The 26,638-nt window shown below is 40.8% G+C and overlaps 1 protein-coding gene across 2 annotated transcripts in view; it reads right to left on the bottom strand.

Annotated features, from left to right (window-relative positions):
• Positions 1 to 26,638, bottom strand: part of ADAMTS12 (ADAM metallopeptidase with thrombospondin type 1 motif 12) — a 362,056-nt gene that overhangs the window by 207,111 nt on the left and 128,307 nt on the right. For both annotated transcript variants that reach the window (XM_032279004.1, XM_032279007.1), the window contains exon 3: positions 11,746 to 11,890. In XM_032279004.1, coding sequence (XP_032134895.1) covers positions 11,746 to 11,890 — 145 coding nt within the window. The remainder of the gene's footprint in view (positions 1 to 11,745; positions 11,891 to 26,638) is intronic.

The following is a 26,638-nucleotide window of genomic DNA, read 5'->3' as shown; positions in this document are numbered from 1 at the left end:
TTTCAAATGAAACTGTATGTGTGTGCATGTGTGTGCATACATGTGTGGTCTTACCCATCTGACTCCAGCATAAGGTGCCGTGCCCTGGATAAGTAGGCACTCAAATCTGTCATACTCTCACCTCTCTCCCCGACAGATACTAGGGATCTTCCATCCAGACTCAGTTTCTAGGACTGCTACTTCCTCCCTTCAATTTTCTGGTCCATATTGATGAGCTAGACACATCCACTCACTCATGACCCTGAAGTTCTGCCACCTCTTTAGGTCCTGGCTGTTCTTTCTGGATCAGAGGCAAAGTGCCGGGAGCAGTGGGCCTGTGTGCCTAAGTTTATGGCTGTTAGGGATGGAGCAAGAGTGTAAAGAAGGCAGAAGGCCTAGGAAGAGAAAGCACCTGAGAGCCTGATGTCAGGATTACCAGAAAGATGGTTAAGATCTTTACTTATAGGTGTGGGATGCCAGTGTGTACAAGCCCACTTGATGGGCTTTAAACCACATTGGTGTGAATAAAGAATCTCAAGATTGCCTTGTTTCTAGATATTGTAGAATCAAAACAGAAAGACTCATAACTTATGAAAGTTAAGAGAATCCATAAAGGAAAGTTAGGAGAATCCTTAAAGGTCTTCCAACCCCTTCATGTTACTGATAAGGAAAATCAAGGACTGGGGTTTATGTAAGTTGCCCAAGTCAGGGAATGACAGAGGTGGTACCAAAGCATAATTCTCCCAGTTCCTGGTCCATTTCTTTCTAAACTCTAATGTGAAGGGAGAAAAATGTAAAACTCATTTGACTATATATAAGCAAGACTAGAAAGAATAATAAATAATCATTGCTTTCCATCAATGGCTAACAATACAGCAGTCTCAGGAATATCATTAATGTGTGTCAGATTTACCTGAATTTTTTGCAAGTGAAGCAACTCTAATCCCAAGGCCAGCTACATAATTTGTAGAACACAGTGCAAAATAAAAATGTAGGGCCCTGGCCTGGAGCACACACAGCGTAACTAAATGCTCCTGGGTTGGGAGAAGTAAAGAAACACTGTGCCTGCAGGATGGCCAGTGGATGCTGTGTTTATCTGCCAGGGATGCCATGACCAAGTGCCACAGATTGGCAGCCTAAACCACAGGAACAGATTTTCCCACAATTCTGAAGGCTGGAAGGCCTAGATAAGGTGTCTGAAGGCTGGGTTTCTCCTGAGGCCTCTCCTTGGCTTGCAGATGGGACTTTCTCTCTGTGTCTTCATGGCATCTTTCCTCTGGACATGTTTGTGTCAAAATGTCTTCTTCTTATGAGAGCAAAGTCATACTGGATTAGGGCCCACTATAATGACCTTACTTTAACTCAATTACATCTTTAAGACCCTACATCCATATGCAGCCACATTCTGAGGCCCTGGGGGTTAGGGCTTCAATGTATGAATTTTGGGCAGGACACAGTTTAGTTCATCAGAGACACCAATCCTCAAGTGCTGAATACCCAGTGGAAGTGATCTTGGGAAATGACTCCCTAAGAATCCAAACCCACTTTTATGGCTTATTTTGGGGGCACATTTCTAACCCTCCTAGTTACATCAATTTCCTCTGCTCATACTCTTGTAGTATTTGTCACAATGTTCAGGCATACGATTTTGTGATTTTTGTTTAAGTTCATTTTCCACTAGACTGTAAGTCTCTGAGGGTAGGGTCTAATCCTACAGGTTCAGAGCTGTGTCCCTTAGTATCTGACAAATTAACATTTCTTGAAGAAAAGGAGGTCAATTAATGACACACAAAGCAGTATAAACAAAGGTCTTGAAGTTTCTCATTTTTGGCATATTGGCCCAAAATGTGTCCTAGGGGATTCACTTATCTGCCTTTGAAAGGGAGGATTAGAGCATAAAGTACATTGATAATTTCCTCAAACATCTGATGTCAAATCTAACAAGTAAGCGTCCTTCCCCTTAAAAAGAAAAAAGCAATTTTGTGGTGATGTATGAGACTTCCGGCTGTGGCAGAGAAATGGGACACTGTGGGGGTGGGAATGTTTGTTTTCCCAAACATTGGCATTAGTCAAGCTGTGGGACAAATTCATAGTTAACATTAACTGCTGCCAAAGAACACATTTGCCTAGCCTCAGTGGCTCCCAGTGCTCTTGGAATGCTGAAACCCTTGGTCCAGGTAAGATTAATATCTACTCACACCTGCAGCACCACACTGCAAAAACACGTCATTTACTTATGCAGTTAATTAACAGGCATTTGTTAAATAATTAGTACCCATCAGACACTAGGCTTGATATTTAAAATCCAAAGATGTGTCTACTGGTGGAAATAAGATACAAGTTCAACAGGATAATCACTAACGAAGCCATAATTCATTCATTCATTCATTCATTCAACATTTACCAGATGCTCATGACTATGGCCAGCTCTGTCTTAGGCAACAGACCAATACTGCAGAGAACAAAAGCAAGAAAGCATTTGCCTGGATGGAGCATATTTCTGGTTCATAGAAGACAGACAATAAACCAATAAACAAGCAAGCAGCTAAAATAACACTGGATGATGACAAGTACTCTGAAGAAATAAAAGTAGGATAAAGGGTTTACAAAGTGATGGAGGGAAAGTGATCTTAAACAGTGGTCAGGGAAGGCTTCGCTCGGTATTTTGAGCTGATTAGCATGAAAGGGTGAGCCATAAAGACATTTGGGAGAGGAGTGTTCCAGGCAGAGAGAACAGCCAGGGCAAAGGCTCTGCAGTGAGCCCACTTCAGGGAACACCGAGGAGGCAGAAAAGGAAGGAGAGAGTGGTGGGAGATGAGGTAGACAATGATGAGGGGCCATATCAGAATGCAAATTGAGTTCAAGAAAGTGGGGGGCGGGCAGCAGGCCTCGAAGGCAGTCCAGGGTGGGGGACGGCGGCACCATTCGAAATGAGACTGGAAGACTGCCAGAAATCTACTTAGTGGACCGGATGAGACTTTGTCCTCCCCCTGCCCACAGGAAGCTAAAAATCATACATGCTCTAGGCTCAGGGATAAGCACCCAATTTGCTAGGATTGCTGTGGCCAACTGACTGGACCTTGGGGCCTCATCTTCCATATCATCCTCCAAGGCTCCTGCTTCTTTTGCATCTGCCCAGAGAACACACCTGCTCCTCTCTACCCGAGAGCTCTCGCAGGCCTCCATCTCTACATTTGTGCCTGACTTAATATTTTGTTCACCCCTGTATCCTAAGTACCTGGTGTCCGGCACAATGTGAGTGTGGCAGCTTGTTGGGTAAATGAAATCACTTGCTTTATTTTTCTATCTGCATCTATCCATCCACCTGTTCATCTATCCATCTATCCACCCTTCTTTCCTTCTATCCACCCATCCATATATACATAATATGCTTTTCTCCAAAGTAAAGATTTTAAGTAGTCTGTTTATTTTTAACTACAACCTCAGGCCACAAGCTGCCACGCTTGCCACATCTTTGTCTCTGGTGCACATTCCCCTTTAAGAGTGAGGTAAGTTGCAGCTACTGCTGGTTTGCGGGCCATTTAGAGCACACCCTAAATTTCTCCAGGAAAGGATGGCTATTCTCAGGGGTTAAACTGGCTCCATATAGGTAAAATAGAAGTATCTAATAAGCTATAAAATGCATCACAGACAGTAAGTTCAATACTTCAGTTGAACATATGTAAGTTCCTGCCCTGGCCAGGAACTGTGCCAGATCTGGGGAACACCCCTGGGCATAAGCAGACGTGACTCCTGTCCCACTGAGCTTCTTGTCTAGGGAAGGACATAAGCAGGTGGTCATCATACAATAGAGCCTGAGGTAGGGTATGAAGTAGCTAGTGTTCTAGTGGAAGCCATGCATGGGTCCCACAGAATAAGTGCAAGTAACTCAGAAAGCATTTGGGGAGAACAAATTTCAGGGAGACGGAATCTAAGGGGAAGGGTTAGCAGTGATGGAAAGCGAAGCTTCTTTAACAAATAAAAATGAGGTCAGGATGACACAAGGCTGTATTTGGAGTGACAAGAGATGAAATTGGAGACAGAGCTGGTGGTCATCTAGAGAATGAGCTCCCAAAAGGCATTAAAAGAGCTAGGTCTTTATCCTGAGGGTAATGGGTTTACTGATAGGCTTTAGTCATAGGAAAGATATGATCTGATTTGTGTTTTGGAAATATTTATCTGATTTGTAGTGGGAGACACCAAGGGCAGGCAGACTAGTTAGGGGGCTGCTGCACTCATCCAAGTGACAGCTGACAGATGCTGGAGCACGATAATAACACCAGGGAAAGGCAGACAATTTAGAAAACTATTTAGGGAGGCAGAAATGACAGGACTTGGTAATAATGTGAGTTGACTGAGGACATGGATTAAAGACAGGGGTTTATGCGCCACCCAGAGCTTTGAAGTTAGAAATTTAGTCCTTTGTTTTGGGTTTTCTTTCTTTCTTTTTTTTTTGAAAAAATGAAAGACAGGGTTTTACGGTTACCCAGGCTGGAGTGCGGTGGCATGATCATAGCTCACTGCAGCCTCAATCTCCCGGCTCAAGCAATCCTTCTGCCTCAGCCTTCTGAGTAGCTGGGACTACAGATGTGCACCACCACTCCTGACCAATTTTTTTTTAAATGTTTTTGGTAAAGACGGTGTCTCACTATGTAGCCCAGGCTGGTCTTGAACTCCTGGGGTCAGGCGATCCTCCCACATTGGCCTCCCATAGCACTGACATTGCAGGCATGAGCTGCTGTACCCAACTGTTTGGGGGTTTTCTTTAGAGTGGATCTCACTTTCTCATCAGAATTTCTGATGACTCTATGGGTGAGGGGTAGAAAGCTTAGAGGCTCTCTCAGGCCTCTGCCAGATGAAGCCAGAAGGTGGGTCAAAACAGAACAAGCCTCCTCCTGCCTCGACCCCAGGCAGATGGCAGCACAGGAATGATGAAGGGCAAAGCTCGTACTGATGCTCTGCCCTACAGAGTTGTGGGAAATGCCAGAGAGCTTAGATAGTAAACACATCAAGTAACATTTCTTTAGCATTAGGACTTTCTGTCCTACCAAAGAACTATCTGTCAGGAGAAACTGATCCTTTGCTCATACTGATCCAAAGGCCCCTCCCACCCCAGAACACTTCCCCCAGTGCTCCTGGCTGTTCTGAGCTCAGTACTGCACTTCAGTGCAGTCCCCGCCACTGTGACAGCATGGGCTCAGCACAGGGTATCCTGGAGGAAATAAGACAAGCAGATGCTGTGTTTCCAGGAGAGCCATTTCCTTATGGGGCATGGAAACCCAGACACATTAAGTAATGAGGGAACAGGCCAACAGATTGTCCAGTGCTGAGGAAATGCAAAGAAGAAGATTATCAGCAGATTATCAGCATGAGGTCTGGTTAATGAAAAAAATATTAAAAGAAAAAAAAAAAACAACTGAGTACCTCAGAGCTACAGAGCAACTGTATTGAGGCCTCTGGAACTCAGAGCTCCTAAAGTCTTGGTGTCAAATTTTATTAAGCAAACAAAACCAACAAGGTCATTATTTTATCTCCCTATACATTCATGCATTAAGCATTTCCCCAAAGTTTCACCAACAGTCTTCTCATCCCTCTCGTTAGCAAAAGCTTGAAGCACTTTATCAATCCACCCACCAGTTCTTATAGCAGATAGTAATAATATATATGCACATGCCAACCCTCTAAAAAATAGAAGAAAAAAATATAAAACAAATATAGAGCAACAATTAAAATGTTAACTATCTCATAGCAAAGCAAAGCACAAACTACTGTGGAACCACCTCTAAACATATAGCAATCAAGCAATCAAATTCAAAACAAGATTCAGGCAGGTTGTATAGAGAAATGTTTGTGTTAGCCAAGGAAAGAAAACAGTACCATCTACTGAGTACATGTTAAACGCAATGTGGAGTTTGGTGGTCGTTTAGAATCTTCCACTAACTGTATTTCCATGAAATCAGAACAAAATTATAAACATTCCCCAAGTTTATAACTTTGCTCTGATTTATCAGATTGGTGATCTGATAAGCTAATTAATTCCAATGAGCTAGTGTTAATGGTATTATAACATTTACATTTATTTGTATTTGACAATGTTTGAGCATGTAATTTTAAAAAGCAACTCACAATTTCCAAATGTCTTAGATAAAACATTCACTTGAGGCTTTGGTTTCTTGCAAGAGACAAGATATTCTTAAACATTCTCTGGTATTAAGCCCCTAACCATAGCAAAACATGAAAGAAAGAGGAAATCCTCAGAGGCCAAAAGTAGAAAAAAAAAATAAGCAAAACAATTCAGGGAGAAAAGCAAAAGATGCAGCATGATGATCTTCTTTATGTGTCAACATGGTTTCTCTATTATTCAATCAAACACTAATCTGGGTGTTGCTAGGAAGGCATTTGGTAGATGTGATTAAAGCCTATAATCAGTTGACTCTTAGTAAGGAAAATTACTCTAAATAATGTAGCAGGATTGATTTAATCAGCTAAAAAGCAGAACTGGGTTAGAACAGAGCTAAGGCTTTCCAGAAAAAGAAATGCTGTCTTTCTTGAGCACAGCTGCTTCAGCCTGTGCCCAAGGGCTATAATCTGCCCTTTCGGATATCCTGCCCATGGATTTAGGACTTGCCTAGATAGCCCCTCCCTCTATTGCATGAGCCAATTTCTTGCAATGAATTTCTTAATATACATTTCCCACTGGTTGTGCTTATCTGATTGAACCCTGACTGGCACGTGGCACTGGCAGCTCATCTGGAGCATCTGCTGCTCCCTATTTTTGCTCTAGGGAAAAAAAGACATTAGGACCCATAGGGTGAAAAGTCAGTCTAGAGACTAAGTGAAAAAGGAAACCAGAAAAAAGCAAACAAAGTAAGCAAACAAAGTGGGCCTTGACTCTGGGTCCAGGGGAGACAACTATTCATTGAGAATCTATTGCCAGAAGCCATAGATTTAGGGCCCATAGATTAGGACCCAAATTCACAACAGGATATGTGTGACTTTACATTAAACATAACGAGATACCATTTCATATTCACCAGACTATGTGTAAAAGCGAGAATGTCAAGTACTAGACAGAATATGGGAAAATGGGAGCTCTCATTCACTGTTTTGAACAATTTTGCATTATCTGTTAAAGTCATAGATGTACTTATCTTATTGGTTACAAATTTCATTCCACTACTGAGTGGAATGAAATATCTATAAATCTTTGTATTAGGAAACATGGACAAGAAGGGTCTTTTCGACATAATGTATAATAGCCCAAGCCTGAAAGAAGTTCAGATCCACTCAAAGGAGATTAAATCAAGTGTGAAAGGTTCATGAGATGGAGAATCTACAGAAGAGAAGATGAATGAATTACAGCTAAAAGTCCTAGCAGCCTAATATTGAGTAGCAAAAAGTACAAAATATGCATTAAAATTTCAAATCTTTACTATATATTATCAGGATAAATCTAGGGCTAGATCTCTACTTACTCATGTCCTATAGCCAAGCTGTCAGTGCTTCAGATAAAAAACGATATTCTATTTACAATTCTACCCAAAGAGCCTAGGAAAAACCAGGCACACAGAAGATACCTAGTGGATATTTGTTGAACGAATGAATAAATTTTGAACACAAGCACGCACACCAGGAGCCAGACCCTGTATTTCTAGCCTAGATCCTAATGCATGAAATCCCAGACTCTGACCTTACCTGCCAGGACCCTTTTCTGTCATAGATGACCCAGTAGCTGTTCTCATCTTATTTATCTGACCAGTGTTAATTCTTCCTCCCCGGATTTCTGGAACAAAAGTTGTCACAGAGACTTCCATCTAACACCAATCAAGTCCCAGTGTGATCGTGTTCTCACCAAAAAGCTTTAGAGAAAGGAGCTTATCATTGTTGATAAAGTGAGGTTTTGAAATTTGCCCTGGATTTAATTCAGGTAAGCTGTATTTTCCCACTGTTTACCACAGATTCCAGAAAGTTGATCTTAGAGGAAAAAAGGAGCTTCAGCAGAGCTTATAAAACATCAGGCTTAGAAAAGCAAACAAAACTGGCTTAACAACTTGAGAAAAGGTAGTTCAAATCAAAACCAAAATAGCATCGCATTAAAGGCCTGAAAAATAGAAATTAAGCCATATTGATAAGGGACATATTATGACATTTGGGCACTTTTCTATGTGGGAAATAAAAATGAGTGAAAGGACAGATTTTAGGAGAAATTAATTGATATCTTTTCTCTCTTGAAGCACTAGAGTACTTTTAAATAACATATTTCTTCAATATCTAGGGTGTTCCTCTTTGAACACTACAGAAGCAGAATGCTTTATATATGGTTAAGGTGATGTATATCACAGTAATTCAGTCTGGCAACATCAACCCAGCTAAGCATGAAATGTATTTTAATGTTGCTTCATGACAACATTCGTGTCAGTTGACTCTGCCCTCTCTGCAGGACAATATGGTATGAGAACACTGCAATTACCTGGTTCAGCAAGGCCAAGAACATTTCGTTATGCCAAGATTTAAAAATTATAAATGTCATCTGTAGTTTAAGAATATTCACAAGCCCATTAGCTATTCTTGAATCTCTAGCTACTGTTTTGTTTTGTTTTTTTTTTTTAATAGAGAAAAAAGTAATTTTATTGCCCTAACTAAAAAATTTCTGGCAAAAATCAGTTGACTATAATACATGAATTTCTTTCTGGGTTCTCTATTCTGTCCAGTGGTCTGTGCATCTGTTTTCATGCCAATTCTATGTTGTTTTGGTTACTATGCCTTAGTAGTATATTTTGGAGTCAGATTGTGTGATGCCTCCAGCTTTATTCTTTTTGTTCAGTATTGCTTTGGCTATTCAGGGTCTTTTGTGGTTCCGTGTAAATTTTAGCATTGTTTCTTCTATTTCTGTGAAGAACAGCATTGGCATTTTGATAGGGATTGCATTGAATCTGTAGATTGCTTTGGGTAATATGGCCATTTTTAACAATATTAATTCTTCCAATCCATTAGCATGGGATATTTGTCCATTTGTTTGTGTTCTTTTCAATTTTCTTTTTTTTTTTTTCTTTTTGTGAGCCAGGGTCTCACTCTGTCACCCAGGCTGGAGTGTGGTGCTGTAATCACAGCTCACTGCAGCCTCAGCCTCCTGGGCTCAAGCAATCCTCCCATCTCATCCTCCCGAGTAGCTGGGACTATAGGTGCATGCCACCACATCCAGCTACCTTTTGTATTTTTTGTAGAGATGCAATTTTGCCACATTTCCCCAGGCGGGTCCGGAGCTCCAGGACTCCTGTGATCCACCTGCCTCAGCCTCCCAAAATGTTCGGGTTACAGGCATAAGCCATCCTCTAGCTACTGTTTAAACATTGCATTACATGTATTGTCTGAGGAAGACAGATGATCGCACACTGTTGATACTTCCTCAACATTTGGAAAAGGCATGTTTCCTTTTTCTTTCCATGAGTGACATATATATTAGACACTAATATACTCTAGTTTCACTTTCATGGCTATGAAATACTCTTTGTCAGTTCCTTTTCGGTGACTTACTGAATTCTTCGCACTGAACCCTCTGTTACACTGACTGGGGAGGGAATACCTATTCTAATAGGGCTTGTGAGAATGATTGATGAAACAAGGTTTATATTCAAGGAAGACATAAAAAGTAAACAGGAGGCTGTATATAGCTTCAGGTCAAATAGAACCGTGACTCATGAGCTTAGCTATATTCTGACACTAATTACATTGATGCTTTTGACAATTCTTTCCCTTCTCTAAGACACAACCACCTCTTTGATGAAAGAAGGAAGGAAGCTTCATTAGGCACCCTCAAAGGTTCTTCTAGCAGAGCTGTTCAATTCTGACACTCTGGGGTACTAAGCAAGTATAAGAGAGTATCTCTTTTGTGAACTTCTCTACCAGATACTCTCTTATACTTGCTTAGCACATCAAAGTACTAAGGTGAAGAAATTCTACCTGGTGGAAATTCCATCTGGTGGAGAAATTTCATCTGGTGGAGAAATTCACAAGACAAAGATTGTTCTAAGGTAGCATTAATCAGAGAAGGTTCTTTAGAAGTGGAAAGTCTTGAGATTGACCTAGAAGTATAACATGAAATGGGGTGACAAATATTGTAATTGTGGTGTTGTATATGCTCTAATAGGGGACCATGATATTTGTAAACCCCACTCTTTTCCTATCCATCCCTTCTGTCTTCATGACTAAATATTTGCTATTCTCAGTTCATTTGTAATTAACTCTGCCTCAGTAGGGGAGGTATGAGAAAGAGGTGTTCAAGGTGGGTAGAGGAGGAATAGTCTCACTCATTTCACAGAGCAAGGATGCCAAGTTCACTCGGTGTCCTAGTAACTTTCTCCACCATATTGATCTAGGGATTTAAAAGGTATCAAATCACAAAGTGCTCCCCATCACCCAGAGTGTAATAGCAACTGGGTAATTATCCAGGTGACTGAATCAACGACAAACAAGAGAACCCTAAATATTCACATTGAGGCTAACTTATCTGTATTGATACCTTCATCACTCAAACCAATTCATCCCTTTTCTTGGTACTTGTTAGAGGATTTAGCCAGTAAGTTATCTAATTTAGAACAAAGGTGCAGTAGCTTACTTAAATTAAGAATTTAAAGCAGTTGTCTGTTTTTGTGTTCAGAAAACATTTTAGACTCAAAAGCTTCTCATTGCATACATACCCTGCCAAGATGATAGAAGACACTCCCAGGGAAGTTCCTATCTGGCATAGGGGCTGGGTGCAGTCTGTAAAGTTGCTTGTCCCCTTGTCCTTTCATTCTCCTGTTTGCGAAGCTCCAGTTCTGAGTCCTCCCAGCCCACTCGCCCTTTTCAGGATCTACCTCCCTTACTCCCTCATCATCTATTTTCCCTTTGAGGTCCATGGTTTCCAAATCCTTAAGACAAATAAATAATATTATGGCTTCCTTTTGTTAACTGTCCCTCTAGCATTGTTTTCTTCTCTGAAGAAAGGAGAAATTATACCATTTTTAAGAAACCGTCCTGATTCCCAATCCCAATAAACTAATGCATAGTTTACTATCTCCTACACACTGAGAAGAATGTGGGGGTTGCAAGGAAATGACTCGAGTCAGTTTACTTCTGAAAACTACCTGAAACTATCTGGGAGAAGGCCAACAGGAGCAATTGTCCAGATCATTCTTGGGGCTTAAGAGCAGGAAACACAGCTCAGCAAACTACAAACACAACACTGTGCAGTCAAAAGAGGCTTCACTGAATTCATCATCTGACAAGGTGTTGATATTTTTTTCAGTTTTTCTTCACACATTATTATCAGCATCATCAAACATTTAAATGTGCCTTCCATATGCAGATGTGACGAGCTGTCTGTAATATTCCACACTAATGTATTATAACACTGCTAATACCAAAAATCGTTAAGTATTTACTTTAATTATTTTCCTCTAAAATATTAACACGAGTTTTAAAAAACAATTCATTATAAATGTCTTATGAGGATCATCAATTAATGTGGCAAAGATGCTTTTATTTTCTTCTCATTAAGAATATGCAGAGACTCGAGTATTGATAAGTGAAAGGTTTCATATAAGCAACAAGAATGTACACTTTCTGGCAAGAGAATACAGAAGAGATTTGAATGTCATGAAGATATTGAAAAAAAAGAATACAGAGGAGATAGTAGACTTGAATAAGAATAGGTCATGTTTTAATAAAACAACGAAAAGAGCAAAACAGAACCCTCAACTCAGGAGGTCATTTGAATCACAATACCCTTTAATCCACAGGTTGGCTCCTTGGTTTCTGGAACTTTCTGCCTTCTGTAAACGATGTGCGGATGGTACCCTCCCTCAGCCAGTGGATGATTCTTCACGGGCTCAATGAAAAAGTCTCCGTGTGGTAGTTGGAAAAATCCAGTCTGTAAATAATTCAATAAGATGGATTAAAGACTTAAACATAAGACCTAACACCATAACAACCCTAGAAGAAAACCTAGGCAAAACCATTCAGGACATAGGCACAGGCAAGGACTTCATGACTAAAACACCAAAAGCATTGGCAACAAAAGCCAAAGTCGAAAAATGGGACCTAATTAAACTCCACAGCTTCTGTACAGCAAAAGAAACAATCATTAGAGTGAACCGGCAACCAACAGAATGGAAAAAAAATTTTGCAATCTACCCATCTGACAAAGGGCTAATATTCAGAATCTACAAAGAACTAAGACAGATTTATAAGAAAAAAATTAACAAACCCATCCAAAAGTAGGAGAAGGATATAAACAGACACTTTTCAAAAGAAGACATATATGAGGCCAACGAACATATGAAAAAATGCTCATCATCACTGATTATTAGAGAAATGCAAATCAAAACTACATTGAGATACCACCTCATGCCAGTTAGAATGGCGATCATTAAAAAATCTGGAGACAATAGATGCTGGAGAGGATGTGGAGAAATAGGAACACTTTTACACTGTCAGTGGGAGTGTAAACTAGTTCAACCATTGTGGAAGACAGAGTGGCACTTTCTCAAGGACCTAGAAATAGAAATTCCATTTGATCCAGCAATCCCATTACTGGGCATATACCCAAAGGATTATAAATCGTAGTGTTATAAAGACACATGCACATTTACACTGTTTACAATAGCAAAGACCTGGAACCAACCCAAATGCCCATCGACGGTAGACTGGACAAGGAAAATGTGGCACATATACATCATGGAATACTATGCAGCCATAAGAAATGATGAGTTTGTGTCCTTTGTAGGTACATGGATGAATCTGGAAACCATCATTCTCAGCAAACTGACACAAGAACAGAAAATCAAACACCACATATTATCACTCACGGGCGGGGCAGGTGTTGAACAATAAGAACACATAGACACAGGGAGGGGAGCATTACACACTGGGGTCTGTTGGGGGTGCCAAGGAAGGGACAGTGGGGGTGGGGTGGGGAGGTCAGGGAGGGATAACATGGGGAGAAATGCCAGATGTAGGTGACAGGGGGATGGAGGCAGCAAACCACATTGCCCTGTGTGTAGCTATGCAACAATCCTGCATGATCTGCACATGCACCCCAGAACCTAAAGTACAATTAAAAAAAAAAGAAGGCTTATTTTAACCAATTCTATTTTCATACAAAAAACAAAGTGAAAAGTTATATAGCTAATGAGGATCTCTGAAACTCCTAAGACCAGTGCTTTCATAGTCTGCTGTTTGATCTCATAGAAGAGTTACACTCAAATAATTTAGTGAAATATCTTTATAGTCAGGGTTATTAAATATTTGGGAGTCACGGATTCCTTTGTGACCTTATTGAAAAAAAGTACACATATACACATGTATCCAAAATGTAGCCTACAATTCTTCAGGTTCATGGATTCCTCTGAAACCCATTGCTGGATATCTATGGATCCCAAATGAAGAGTCCGTGTTTCCCAATTGTTCTATTATGGAGTTGAGACCTATATCCCACACTCCATAGAAACTTTTAGAACATTTACCTGCATGGGGGTAGTCCAGCTACATCTTCACACAACATTGGCTAGCAGTGTTCAATGGCATTCTTTACTCAAGAAAACAAAGAAACATAATGCAAAAGTCCTTGATCTGAGACTGAGTTTCAGGGGTCTAGAGCAGAAAGCCCTCTGGCAGTTTCTAGGGAAACAGGGATCTCATTTGAAATCAGATATGAAAGTCAGTGATATGCTCCAGAACACTGGCCAATGAGTACTCCTTTTAGAAGTTAAGTCTAGAAGTGTTATAACCTACAACTCTCTTGTCCTTTTAGGAAAATGTTTAGTGCCCACCTGAGGTGTTTAGAAAACTGCTTCGCCAATGATCTCCTAAGATGGGTTTAACTCTCAGGGTCAGACCTGTCCTGAGGGGTCAAAGAAGGGTACTGACACTGTCCTCAAGGTTTACAACCCAGCCAGGAAGACAAGGTTAACATTTATTTACCAGTAGGAAAGGGAACTGCAATGCCTGGGTACTTTTGTGCTGAAAAGGACTTAGTGTTCACACAACTCAAGAGGCCAACCCATGGCCTCTGGTGGCACTGGGCCTAGAGCCCAGACCTGGAGTCCTGTGTCACAGAGTCCTTCTTCACACGACACAGCCCTCACTGGAGCGGCACTTCCATGGGTGATGTGGATCCCAGTGCTGTGTTTCAGAGGCCAGTGAGAGTGGCTGCTTTTAGACAGCAAAGGCAAGATAGAATGTCTACAGACTCCAAAATACTTGGCGCAGCTGTAAAGCCATGAGAGGACCTCTCCGACTTATTATTTCTTGTTGTTGGTTTGCGAGAGACATTTTCTCATTCAATACACAGCCAAAATCATAAGTCAGCAGAAAGTAGAAGTCAAGAGATTATAGAAGCCTCAGAATAACGAAAGGTGGGAGTAGAATCATGGGAAGATTCTCCCAGCATACTGTAGCCTCTGCTGTGATGCCTAAGTGGCCTTTATGAAGCCAATGAGGAGAGTGACCCATGATGTCATCAATTCATGAAGATTTTGCATATCAGTCTGGACAGCCCAAGTAACTCATGTGGTTTGAGGAAATATGGACTGAAGCCAGGAAGACATTGGTGTATTTGCCTGGTTGTCACCATGTGCCAAGCAGGTGTTAGGGATACAGCAAAACAACAGAGCCAGTCCCTCTGCCCTAAAACAGCGCTGTCCAACAGAACTTCCTGTGGTGATGAAGATGTTCTCTACCTGCACTGTCCAGTTTGGGAGCTGCTAACCCGTGTAACTGCTGAGCACTTGAGATACAGCTAATGCAACAGAGAAACTGAATTTTTAATTTTATTTAAATTTAATCATCTTAAATTTAAGTGGCCACAGGCAGTTAGTGGCTCCAATATTGAGCAGCTTATTTGTACAGCTTGGCCAAGTAAGGAAAGAGAGAGATTCATAATCATAAGCATATTCATCTATAATAATGAGAGCTGTCATCAGGGCCAATTTGAGCACTTGCCTTAAAAGAAAATGAACTGCAAAATGTGACCTATTTCACTACAATGGTTTCATTTTCATGAGCAAATACATCAGGAGCCAGATTGGGAACACCCGTGCACTGCACACAGGCTTCAGAGAATCCATAGAAACACCTGCATATAAAAAAATGCAACATTCGCCAAAATTAAAATGAATCATTGGGAATAAATGGGACAGGATAAGGGCTATGTGAGAGGGCTGCCACTGTCCTCAGAACAGAATGGAAGGGGAACAGATGTTCCAGCAGGAAGCTGGGATGGGGGCTGTGATCACACAGAATTAGAAGCTGGGTCCCAGATCTGGAGGGAGTTGGACCCCTCAGAGCCCTGAAATATCAACCTCCATGTCCCTCACCCATCTCAGATGGTTTCTGAAGGAGCCTAATCACATGCCCTGGCTGGCAGCTCAGAATCCAAGTGGTGGGAAAAAATATATCTCTGTTAGAAAATGGACAAAGTGGGTTCCAAAAGAATATAGGATCAAAAACTTATAACAGGGTTTAATAGAAACAGCATGAGCTGTGTGATCTCGGTCCAATTGCTTAACACATTGAGCCTCAGTTGTCTCATCTGTGAGATGGAGCCAAATCTGTTTTAACTTGCAGGGTTATGACTGTTAGAGATACTATACATAAAATGCCTAGCGGAGGTCTTGGCATATGGTACTTCCTAAATAAATGCACAGTTGCTCATTTCATCCTAGCATCATCTATGGCAAGCACATTTTAAAGTGGAGCTTTAAAAGCGAAAGTACTCTAGACTCCATTTGCTTGACTCAACTCTTAGCTGCAAGTAACTTAACTTCTCTAGGCCTCAGTTTCCTCATCTGATAAATATGAATACTGACAGTAACTTATTAAATTATTAAAAGATGTCACATGGATTAAACGAATCAGTGTAAAGTGCTTAGATCAGTACAGTACATAGTAAATGCCTTTTAAGTGTATTGGGCTATAATATGCTATTATGATAGTCTAAGGAATGCCTGGGCCACAAGTTACAGGTTTCTGTAGAAAGAGACAGAGGCATTTTTCAAAAGCTATCCCCTGCCACATGGGTGAAACGCAAATAGGCAGAGAGGTGCTGCCCACCCAGACAGATGGAAGGAATGCCAGGGTGGCAGTGATCCTGAGCCATCACTAGGCTGCAAGAAGGGGCCACACTCTGACATTTAGCCTCTGGGCATAATGGACAAAAGCAGGACTCCTTCAGCAGAAGTATGAAGTGAAGTTGATGGCAGGCGGGCAACTGAGCAAGTTGTTCTTGGAAAAACAACAGCAGTGGGCTTGCCTGAGGGCTGGAGAGGAGGATGTGGATTTGTGCAAGGGGGTAAAAGTCTCCCACAAAAGTAAAACGAAAACTGTCAGATGTCAGTGTCACTAAAATTCTGAGCAAAAGGAGGAAGGTGTGACTGGATGGACAGGGCAGGCAGGGTCTGATGGCAGGAGGGTGGAGAGAAGGAAGCGAGACAGAGCTGCTCATGTGTAGTTGTCATGGGGATTTGTCAGACTCTGAGTTGATAGAGCCAGGAGGTGGGACACACCCTGACATGCCCAACTCACAGTCCAGCTTTAGATACTGGCAGGATAAGGAGAAGGCACTATATATGTCAATTCCAATGCTCTCTCTCTCCTCATGGCCACGGAAGTAACTTTCTCACAACTGCAAAGTTTGTGGGTTTCGCCAACAAGCAGGGAGGGCAGGAGAATTGTTCTCCTCTAGGGAGAGGTCTGCTCTTAGTTATCACTAAATAGATCAGCTGATACCCCACTAACTGAGGGAGAACCAGTTGTGACTGAGTCTGGAAAAATGTGAGCAGGGCAGAATTTATCAATTTCTCTTTTTTCCTTTTTGATAGAGTCTAAGAGCTGGAAGCCACGGCTGAGGCATCTAATTAAGCCTCCAGCACATCCCAGGCATCTTCTTGGCCTGAGAAATTGGTTCTTAGGGCATCTCTGGGCAGAATCAAGGAGATTTCTTTAAAGGAATTAGAGCTGAAACCTTCAACAGAGTTAATTTCCAAGTCTCTAAATCAACCATGGATGCCAAGTCCTGTCCTGCTGTATTTCCTGCTGGAAGCAGATTCTATTGCATGGTTTGTTTTTCTCTAGTAAAAGAAGCTCGACTTTGGAGACAGGCTAAGTTCAGCGCTCAATTCCAGCATTAACAAGCAGCGTAGCTTTGCACAAGTAATTTTGTTTCTCTGAGCCTCAGTGTCCTCATCTGTAAAATGATGATAACAAAATGGCTTTCACCAACAAGAACTAAATGAGGTAATTCATGAAAATGATGCCAAATAGTGCCAGCCTTCGGTCAATCCGCTGTCTCTGTGGATGTCTTCAAGTTAATGAACAGCATTTCAACTCTTCCTCGTGACTAAATTGGTCATTTCCTCATCCTGAAGTATGGTTAACACCGTTGTTTATTTCTGGAAGTACTCAGTTTTCGGTTTTAGAATGAAACTCTCTCCTCACATATTTATTTCTGGAAGTACTCAGTTTTTGGCTTTATAAGAAAACTGTCTCTTCACCATAAGGTTAGAAAAGTTGCCTTTTATTTACTTATCTTTGTTTCTCACTTGATAGCACTTGGAACTGAGTGCATTTATTTCATTATAATTCCCAAGAGCTACTCCCACAGAGTCACACACTATTGTTCCTACAGAAAAAAAGGAGTAAGCATTGATAGACAGCCATTTAGTCCAATAAAGTGGACCCACTCATCCAGGGGTTCTCTAGGTTTTAGTATGCAACAGAATTATATGGAGAGCTTGTTAAAAATGCATATGCCCAGCAGCCCTGCACAGAGATTCAGTAAATCCAGTGTGAGGCCCAGGAATCTGCACTGTAGCAAGCATCCTGAGGTTTCTGTCATAGATAATCCATGTACCACACTTTGGAAAACACTGACTGTTTCTATCATGTGGTGCTTAATTACTTTCATCTCCCAGCCCCTACCCTCAACTGCCATAGCATTAAGGATATAGAGAAGTACCAGTAATGGCCTCAATTAACACTTAGCTGACCTTCATCAAAAGAAGTTCTAACTATGACAATTGTTGATTGCAGCTTGTGAAGACTATTCCCCTGAATTCAAGGTTCACAATGTCTATAACGCCTTGGCAGACTAGGATGATAAAACGTGCCAAAAAAAAAAAAGATTTTAAAAACATTCTGGTAAGTAGGCACCCTAGATAAATAAATTCTTTGCATTTGAAATGTAAAATAAATGTGAAATTATTTCATGTCAAGAAGAAAATGGGCATTCTGAAAGAGGCTGGCTTGACATACACGCTGAAGAACTCGACAGGATGTCTTGAAAATTAAGGCATTTTTATCACATCTCAAACCATGCATTTCTGGATAAGCCAACAAAATCAAGAAGCATCAATTAAGAGACACTGTAGCACCTAAAAAGCGCATCAGAACTTCTCTCTAACACTGTTCTCAGGGACAAGGGTGGGAGCCCCATAAATGACACCACCTGAAAATGTGGCTTTTTGCAGCCTTGAGCAAAAAGGGATGCCAGAGTCTTCTGGTCATTTTTGGCTACTTACCTTCTACCCAATTATTTTGTATCAGAAAAGTTTTCTGCTTCTCATAATTTATCTGTCTTTGCTTTGTGTGTGTGTGTGCGTGCTTCTAAGCAGCAATCCACATACCCACATTTGCCATGTCTCAACAGAAAATAAGGTTTCCGACTAAAAGGAAGGGGGGAAATTGCTAGCACATCGGGAGCCCAGGAAGCATGTTATTACGCAGAACAATGGGAGAGAACTTGCTTCCAGAAGTGAAAGCACTTTCCCCATGGGAAGCAAAAAGCCATTATGGTGGCTTTAGCCTTGACACAGCACTACTTTTTCATGAAACCCCAGTAGCTCACCATTTTCTTTTCTTTCTTTTCTTTTTTTTTTTTTTTTTCTTTGAAACAGGATCTCACTCTGTTGACCAGGCTGGAGTGCAGTGGCGTGATCTCGGCTCACTGCAACCTTCGCCTCCTGGCTTCAAGCAATTCTCCTGCCTCAGTCTCCTGCAGCTGGGACTACAGGTGCGTGCCACCATGCCTGGCTAATTTTTTGTATTTTTAGTAGAGATGGTGTTTCACCATGTTAGCCAGGATGGTCTCAATCTCCTGAGCTCATGATCCACCCGCCTTGGCCTCCCAAAGTGCTAGGATTACAGGCATGAGCCACTGCGCCTGGCCAACTTACCATTTTCAAACCAGAAACCATCCTTCACTAGAAGGACACAAAGCCCTTCCTGGGCTGAGGAGAACATGGCCCTGGCCCTTCTTCCCCCACCCTGATGGGCAAGGATCCCTGATGAGGGAGTGCTCCCACCCTGGAAGGAGTATAGCCAGGCAAGGTTGTTGCCATGGCCACGCAGTGACCATCGTCCTTACTGTGAAGGTCTCACACACTGCATTCCAGGGATGTTTAACAATGACCTGAGGCAGAAGGAATGTCACCTCTGATGGCTTAGTGATGGGCATAGGCTAACCAGGAGGAATTTGGTAGTGTTGATTTCACTAAGAGTCACAGCAGAGAAAGGGTAGCAAAATGAAGAGGAGGTCTAGAGTGAGATGTTAGAGACATAAATGAGGATATTAATAAATATTTATATCTGCATCATGTCTCTAAAACAAAAAAGCAAAGAAAGGTTTGCCTTCCCACAGGGTCTATCTTTAAAGAATATGTCCACATTCACTGTCTCTATTTTCTATGGCCCACTAATGTCATAATTATGGCAGAATAAATTCATTTTAGTTATATGTAATCCCCCACTACCCTGTAAGGAGAATAGTCTGAGTAACTGTAGTATTTTTCGCCTGGGAGCAATCAAAATCTTCCATCCTTGAAGGCAACATTTAAGTGGTGGTGGAGAGGAGCTGAGAAATCCAGAAATAATCATGTTTAAGAAAGAAGGGGGCTGGGCACCATGGCTCACACCTATAACCTCAGAACCCTGGAAGGCCAAGGTAGGTGGATCACCTGAGGTCAGGAGTTTGAGACTGGTCTGACCAATATGGTGAAGCCACATCTTAATTAAAAATACAAAATTAGCCAGGAATGGTGGTGTGTGCCTGTAGTCTCACCTACCCAGGGGGCTGAGACAAGAGAATCACTTGAACCTGGGAACCGGAAGTTGCAGTGAGCCAAGATCGCATTACTGCACTCCAGCCTGGGCAACAGAGCAGGACTTTGTCTCAATAATAATAATAAATAAAATAAATTTAAAAAATAAAAGAAAGAAGGGAAAAGTCAGGAGGCCTGGAAATAACCCAGGTACAGAGAAAAAGGTGCCCTGGGGATATTGAGGCCAGAAGGGAAAAGATTCATGGAGGAAGACTCACCAGCTGGAGGCCAAAGTGAAAAATCTGCAGGAAGAAAATAGGGATTCTTCCCTGGAGCGTGATAGGAATCGTACAACATCATCTCCTTTACCATTTTGAACTATGACATTTTCAGTAAAGGATCCAGTGCTCTCTAGTACTTCAGTGTGACTAGCAGTGCTGTGTCCTCCTTCCAGGACGGCACAGGGAGAAAAGAGAGAAAAGGAGCTGAAGCCATACATGCCAGGAACCTCTTTTTCTCTTTAAGTAGGAGGTAAGATCATCTGCTTAAGGCAAGTAGGACGGGCACCTGGGAAACTGCTCTGAGGGATGGGAGACGGAACTGACCTTTTATGCAGCCAGGTTGAAGGCTCAGCTGAGATTGTGAAAAACAAGTCAAGGAAAATGACAAAGAAAGCAAATGCAAAGGAAGTGGTGCTCAGAAAGGAGACTGCTAAAATTTGAGCATTTAGAATTTGTAAAGCAAGCCTGGTGTGGTAGGCTGAATATAGACCCCTGAAGCTGTCCATGTCCTAATCCCTGGAACCTGCCAATATCTCTTTTTTAAAAAATTATTATCATTATTATTTTTTATTGTACTTTAGGTTCTGGGGTACATGTGCAGATCATACAGGATCGTTGCATAGGTACATATATGGCAATGTGGTTTGTTGCCTCCATCCCCCCTCAACTATATCTGGCATTTCTCCCCATGTTATACTTCCCCAAGCTCCCTAACCCTCTGCTGTCCCTCCCCTGGCCCCCTCAACAGACTCTAGTAAGTGATGCTCTCCTCCCTGTGTCCATGTGTTCTCATTGTTCAACACCCGCCTATAAGTGAGAACATGCAGTGTTTGATTTTCTGTTCTTGTGTCAGTTTGCTGAGAATGATAGTTTCCAGATTCATCCATGTCCAAACAAAGGACAGGAACTCATCGTTTTTTATGGCTACGTAGTATTCCATGGTGTATATGGGCCACATTTTGCAAGTTCTAGCCAGAGCAATTAGGCACGAAAAAATAAATAAAGGGCATTCAATTAGGAAAGGAGGAAGTCAAATTGTCTCTATTTGCAGATAACATGATTGTATATTTAGAAGACCCTATCATCTCAGCCTAAAATCTCCATAAACTTACACGCAACTTCAGCAAAGTTTCAGGATACAAAATCAATGTGCAGAAATCACAAGCATTCCTATACACCAATAACAAACTAACAGAGAGCCAAATCATAAGTGAACTCCCATTCACAATTGCTACAAAGAGAATAAAATACCTAGAAATACAACTAACAAAGGATGTAAAGGACCTCTTCAAGGAGAACTACAAACCACTGCTCAAGGAAATAAGAGAGGACACAGGCAGATGGAGAAACATTCCATGCTCATGGATAGGAAGAACCAATATTGTGAAAATGGCCATACTGCCCAAAGTAATTTATAGATTCAACGCTATCCCCATCAAGCTACCAATGACCTCCTTCACAGAACTGGAAAAAACCACTTTAAACTTCATATGGAACCAAAAGAGAGCCTGTATAGCCAAGACAATCCTAAGCGAAAAGAACAAAGCCAGAGGCATCATGCTACCTGACTTCAAACTATACTACAAGGCTACATTATTCAAAACAGCATGGTACTGGTACCAAAACAGAGATATAGACCAATGGAATGGAACAGAGACCTTGGAGGCAACCCCATACATCTACAACCATCTAATCTTTGACAAACCAGACAAAAACAAGCAATGGGGAAAGGATTCCCTATTTAATAAATGGTGTTGGGAAAACTGGCTAGCCATGTGCAGAAAGCAGAAACTGGACCCCTTCCTGACACCTTACACGAAAATTAACTCCAGATGAATTAAAGACTTAAACGTAAGACCTAACACCATAAAAACCCTAGAAGAAAACCTAGGCAAAACCATTCAGGACATAGGCATAGGCAAGGACTTCATGACTGAAACGCCAGAAGCATTGGCAACAAAAACCAAAGTCGAAAAATGGGACCTAATCAAACTCCACAGCTTCTGCACAGCAAACAAAGCAATCATTAGAGTGGACAGGAAACCAACAGAATGGGAAAAATTTTTTTCAATCTACCCATCTGACAAAGGGCTAATATTCAGAATCTACAAAGACCTAAAACAGATTTACAAGAAAAAAACAAACAAACGCATCCAAAAGTACTCAAAGGAGATGAACAGACACTTTTCAAAAGAAGACATATATGAGGCCAACAAACATATGAAAAAATGCTCATCATAACTGGTCATTAGAGAAATGCAAATCAAAACCACATTGAGATACCATCTCACACCAGTTAGAATGGCAATCACTAAAAAATTTGGAGACAACAGATGCTGGAGAGGATGTGGAGAAATAGGAGCACTTTTTCACTGTTAGTGGGAGTGTAAATTAGTTCAACCATTGTGGAAGAAAGTGTGGCGATTCCTCAAGGACCTAGAAATGAAATTCCATTTGACCCAGCAATCCCATTACTGGGTATATACCCAAAGCATTAAAAATCGTGCTATCATAAAGACACATGCACATGTGTGTTCATTGTGGCACCTGCCAATATCTTACTTGACATAGCAGAAGAGAGTTTGCAGATGTGATTATGTCAAGGATCTTGAGAAGGGGAAATCGTCCTGCACCATCAGGGTTGATTGGTGTAATCAGAAGGGCCCTTCGAAGAGGAAGGCAAGAGGATCTGTGTGACTAGGAGATGAAGTGACAGGGGCAAGAGGTTAGAGTGATGTGACGAAGGAGCCAGGAGCCTAGGTGACCTCTAGAAAAAGAAAAAGGCAAAAAAAAAAAGAGTCTCCCTTGAACCCTCCCAAAGGAAGGTAGCCCTGGCAATGCTTGATTTTTCACTTCTGACCCCCAGGATTGGAAGAGAATAAACGTGTGTTGTTTTAAGTCACTTGGTGGTGATTTGTGAAAGCAGTCCTGGGAAATTAATACACCCTAGCAAGCGGTCATGGAAATGGATCACCAAAGTAAACCCATTCAGGGAAGTTAAGAGAAGGGAAGTCAAGGAGGCTAAAGGTCCATGACATTAAGGCATGGGCCATGACCTACAGTATAAAGTACATTTCATGTCAGAACCAGTTCACATGCAAACAAACGTTTCAGGAAACAATGCTTCCACCTTTTCCTATGTGGGAGGCATTTTGATGTATTCCCATTCTGTGTCACTCTATTTCATTTATTTTACATTCTGGTTCCAGATTCAAAACTATTGATATGGAATGGACAGCTTGGACTTTAGAGCTAATGTGGATCTGAGTTATTTTTCTGATTTCTGTGTGCTTTTCCTGTGTGACTTTGGTCAACTAGGTTGATGGCTGAGTCTCAGACTCTTCATAGGAGAAACAGGGAATGCATACTTGACACAGCTGTTAAGAATCAAGGAAATATTATGAGGAAGCACCTACAGGGCTTTAGTGCCTGGCACGTAACATTCATTAGGAAACAATATTGGCTTCTTTTATAAAACCAGATAATCCTAGCACTGTAAGACTGCAAGGGCTCGGTTTTCAGCGGCTGCTGGAACTGCCTTCTCAAATACACTCGTCCACATATACAAATGCATTTCCAGCAAGGAGAGGCTATTTCTCAAGTCATCTGTGATTGCTAAACTACTTTAATTATTATAAATATCTTCCCTTTATGGCATGAAAAATCTATGTCCTTATAATTTCTGTTCATCATCTTAGTTCTGCCTTCTGGAATTATACCTGAATATGTCCAATATCTTTTATACATAATATCTCCTTAAATAGATTGGATGACATTTATCATGTACCACTAAGATTCTCTTTCCATGTTAATTGCTTCCATTCCTTTCAACCATTTTCCTATGTGGGAGGCATTCTGATATATTCCATTCTGTAGCACTCTATTTCATTTATTTTAAATTCTGGTTCCAGATTCAAAACTATTGCTATGGAATGGAGAGCTTGGGCTTTACAGCTAACTTCCCATTGTGTTAATTATTCAGCAGTCTGGTCATTCTTCTGGAAACATACTACAGCTTGTCATTATTCCTCTTGAAATAATACCAGAACTGAACATTGAGAATTCAGCACTCCAACGCCATCAGCTTTGAAAAAATAAAAGAGTGGAAAAATAATAATTTTTTTCCTACACAAGAATTAAATTCTTCAGGGATGAGATTAGTAAGGCGAAACTTTGGTCTAATGAGGACTTACTTCTTTTGCTAGGACTTAACCAAAAGATCTACTTTCTCTATGGCAGGTGGGGTGGGGTCCAGGAAATGAGCTTTAAAATTAGGAAAAATATATAGTGACAACATTGACTACAGAATGGCTTAGTGCTTCCTAACGTTTGATGATTGCTTTTCTTAAACAAGGCCCCATTAGAGTTCAATTCTCACCCCCAGGCATCTTCATTAGTGTTCAACTCCTAACCCACCAGCACCCCCGATTCTTAATTCTCTCAGCATCCAAGTTGCCTACAAACAGTTTAAAGCAGTGCTGTTCTGCATATGAGCATAACACACCAAAACCAACCCACTGCAAACCGTCCCAGTCTGCAAGCGAGGCAGGGACACCTGGGTGTTAAATTACAGGGGAAAGGTTGATTTAAGGAATATATGTGAATGATCTGTCTTCTTTTTCCCAATGTTTTATTTTGTGAAATTTTTAAAATGTAGAAAACTTAAAAATAGACACACATATGCGCTCCACTGCTTCGATTCAACAAGTATTTTTCCACCTTTGATTTCTAACATATATGCTCAACCATTTGAAGGTAACTTGCAAACATCATGGTAATTTAACCCTAAATACGTCATCAGGCAAGTCTTAAGGACCAGACATTCTCCTGTATAACCACAGTTCTGTTACCTCACCTGAGAGAATTAGTAAATATGCCGCAAATAAAATCACCTTATTTTCATTCCATGTTCAAATTTCTCAAATTGTCCCCAAAACGTCTTAGTTTTGCATGGTTTCTCTCTTTGTTTGCAATCAGGAATCTAATCAACTTTAACATATTGCATATGGATACAATTTTATTTTGGAAAATTTTCATACTTACTTCAAGCACATTAAAAAGCATAATATCTCTTACAACGGAAATGTACCCTCCATTTTTCAGTAACCTTAACCCTGATCAAGGCAATGTTCTTGGAGATGAACTTGCTGGAAGCAAATGACAGCCTGAATGAGACTTAAATCACGACCCCCAAATCGCTGATAGAAGAGCATTGTTAAGCAGAGTATGAAGGTATAACCAATAATCTCTGACCACAGAAAAAAGCATCAAGATAAGGCTATTGTCTCTTTTATGCTATGTCTATAATTTCTAAATGTATTATAAACCAAAAAACCAGTTATTTAAAAAGTATTTGCCAGTGGTTTTCTCTATGTGACACACTTAATTTCGTAAGATTAAAATAAAATCCTTTGAATCTCTTTCAAATGATGTGATGAAGTGTTCACTGTCTTGAGTGTCTTTGATTTAAATTTAGATAAAACAGGAAACACCCCTTTGTTTTAGCCATAGGTTATTACAATCAAGTAAATCTTCAGTTGTTTTGTCTATACTTCCTGAGTCTGTAAGTCATAAGTCTACATCTGAAGCTATCTACAAACATCTTCCAGTACAGAATTCCCAGTAGTTTAATCTTCCCTCCAGGAGGGGGAACTTAACTGCCCCCTGTGTTTTGTGACTTGGTTTCATAGGGTAGAATATTAAAAGAGAAGGAAAAAGTTACTTTACAATGAGGAAGTATGGCAGGCACTACTTCACGTAGCAAGGTTAGCATCAAGTCATATTGATACATGTGCCCTTGGTATGACATGATGAGAGTAGCATTTTATCTCTGCTGTGTTCTTCTCCAAAACCCGTCACCCCAGTCTAACCAGGAGAAAAAACCGTAGACAAATCAAATATAGGAGCATTCTACAAAAAAAAAAAAAAAAAAGTATATATATATATATATATATATATGACCCATACGTCAGGCTAAGGAGACATGACAATTAAATGTAATATGGTGCCCTGGGTAGACTTCTGGAAAAGAAAAAAATAACACTAGGGAAAAACTAGTACACCCTAAATAAAGTGTATAATTTAGTTACTAGTAACATACTTATGTTTGTTCCTTAGTTTTGACAAAAATAATTTAATATCATAAGGTGTTAATGGTAGGGGAAACTGGATGTCAAGTACACAAAGGCTTTCTGTACGATTTTTTTTTTTTTGAGACAGAGTCTTGCTCTGTCACGAGGCTAGAGTGCCGTGGCATGATCTTGGCTTACTGAAACCTCACCTCCTGGGTTGAAGCGATTCTCC

Source organism: Sapajus apella, unplaced genomic scaffold (assembly GCF_009761245.1).
Source record: "Sapajus apella isolate SASKATOON/1434 unplaced genomic scaffold, GSC_monkey_1.0 scaffold11, whole genome shotgun sequence".
Classification (NCBI taxonomy): domain Eukaryota; kingdom Metazoa; phylum Chordata; class Mammalia; order Primates; family Cebidae; genus Sapajus; species Sapajus apella.
This window is presented reverse-complemented; position numbering and strand designations above follow the sequence as displayed.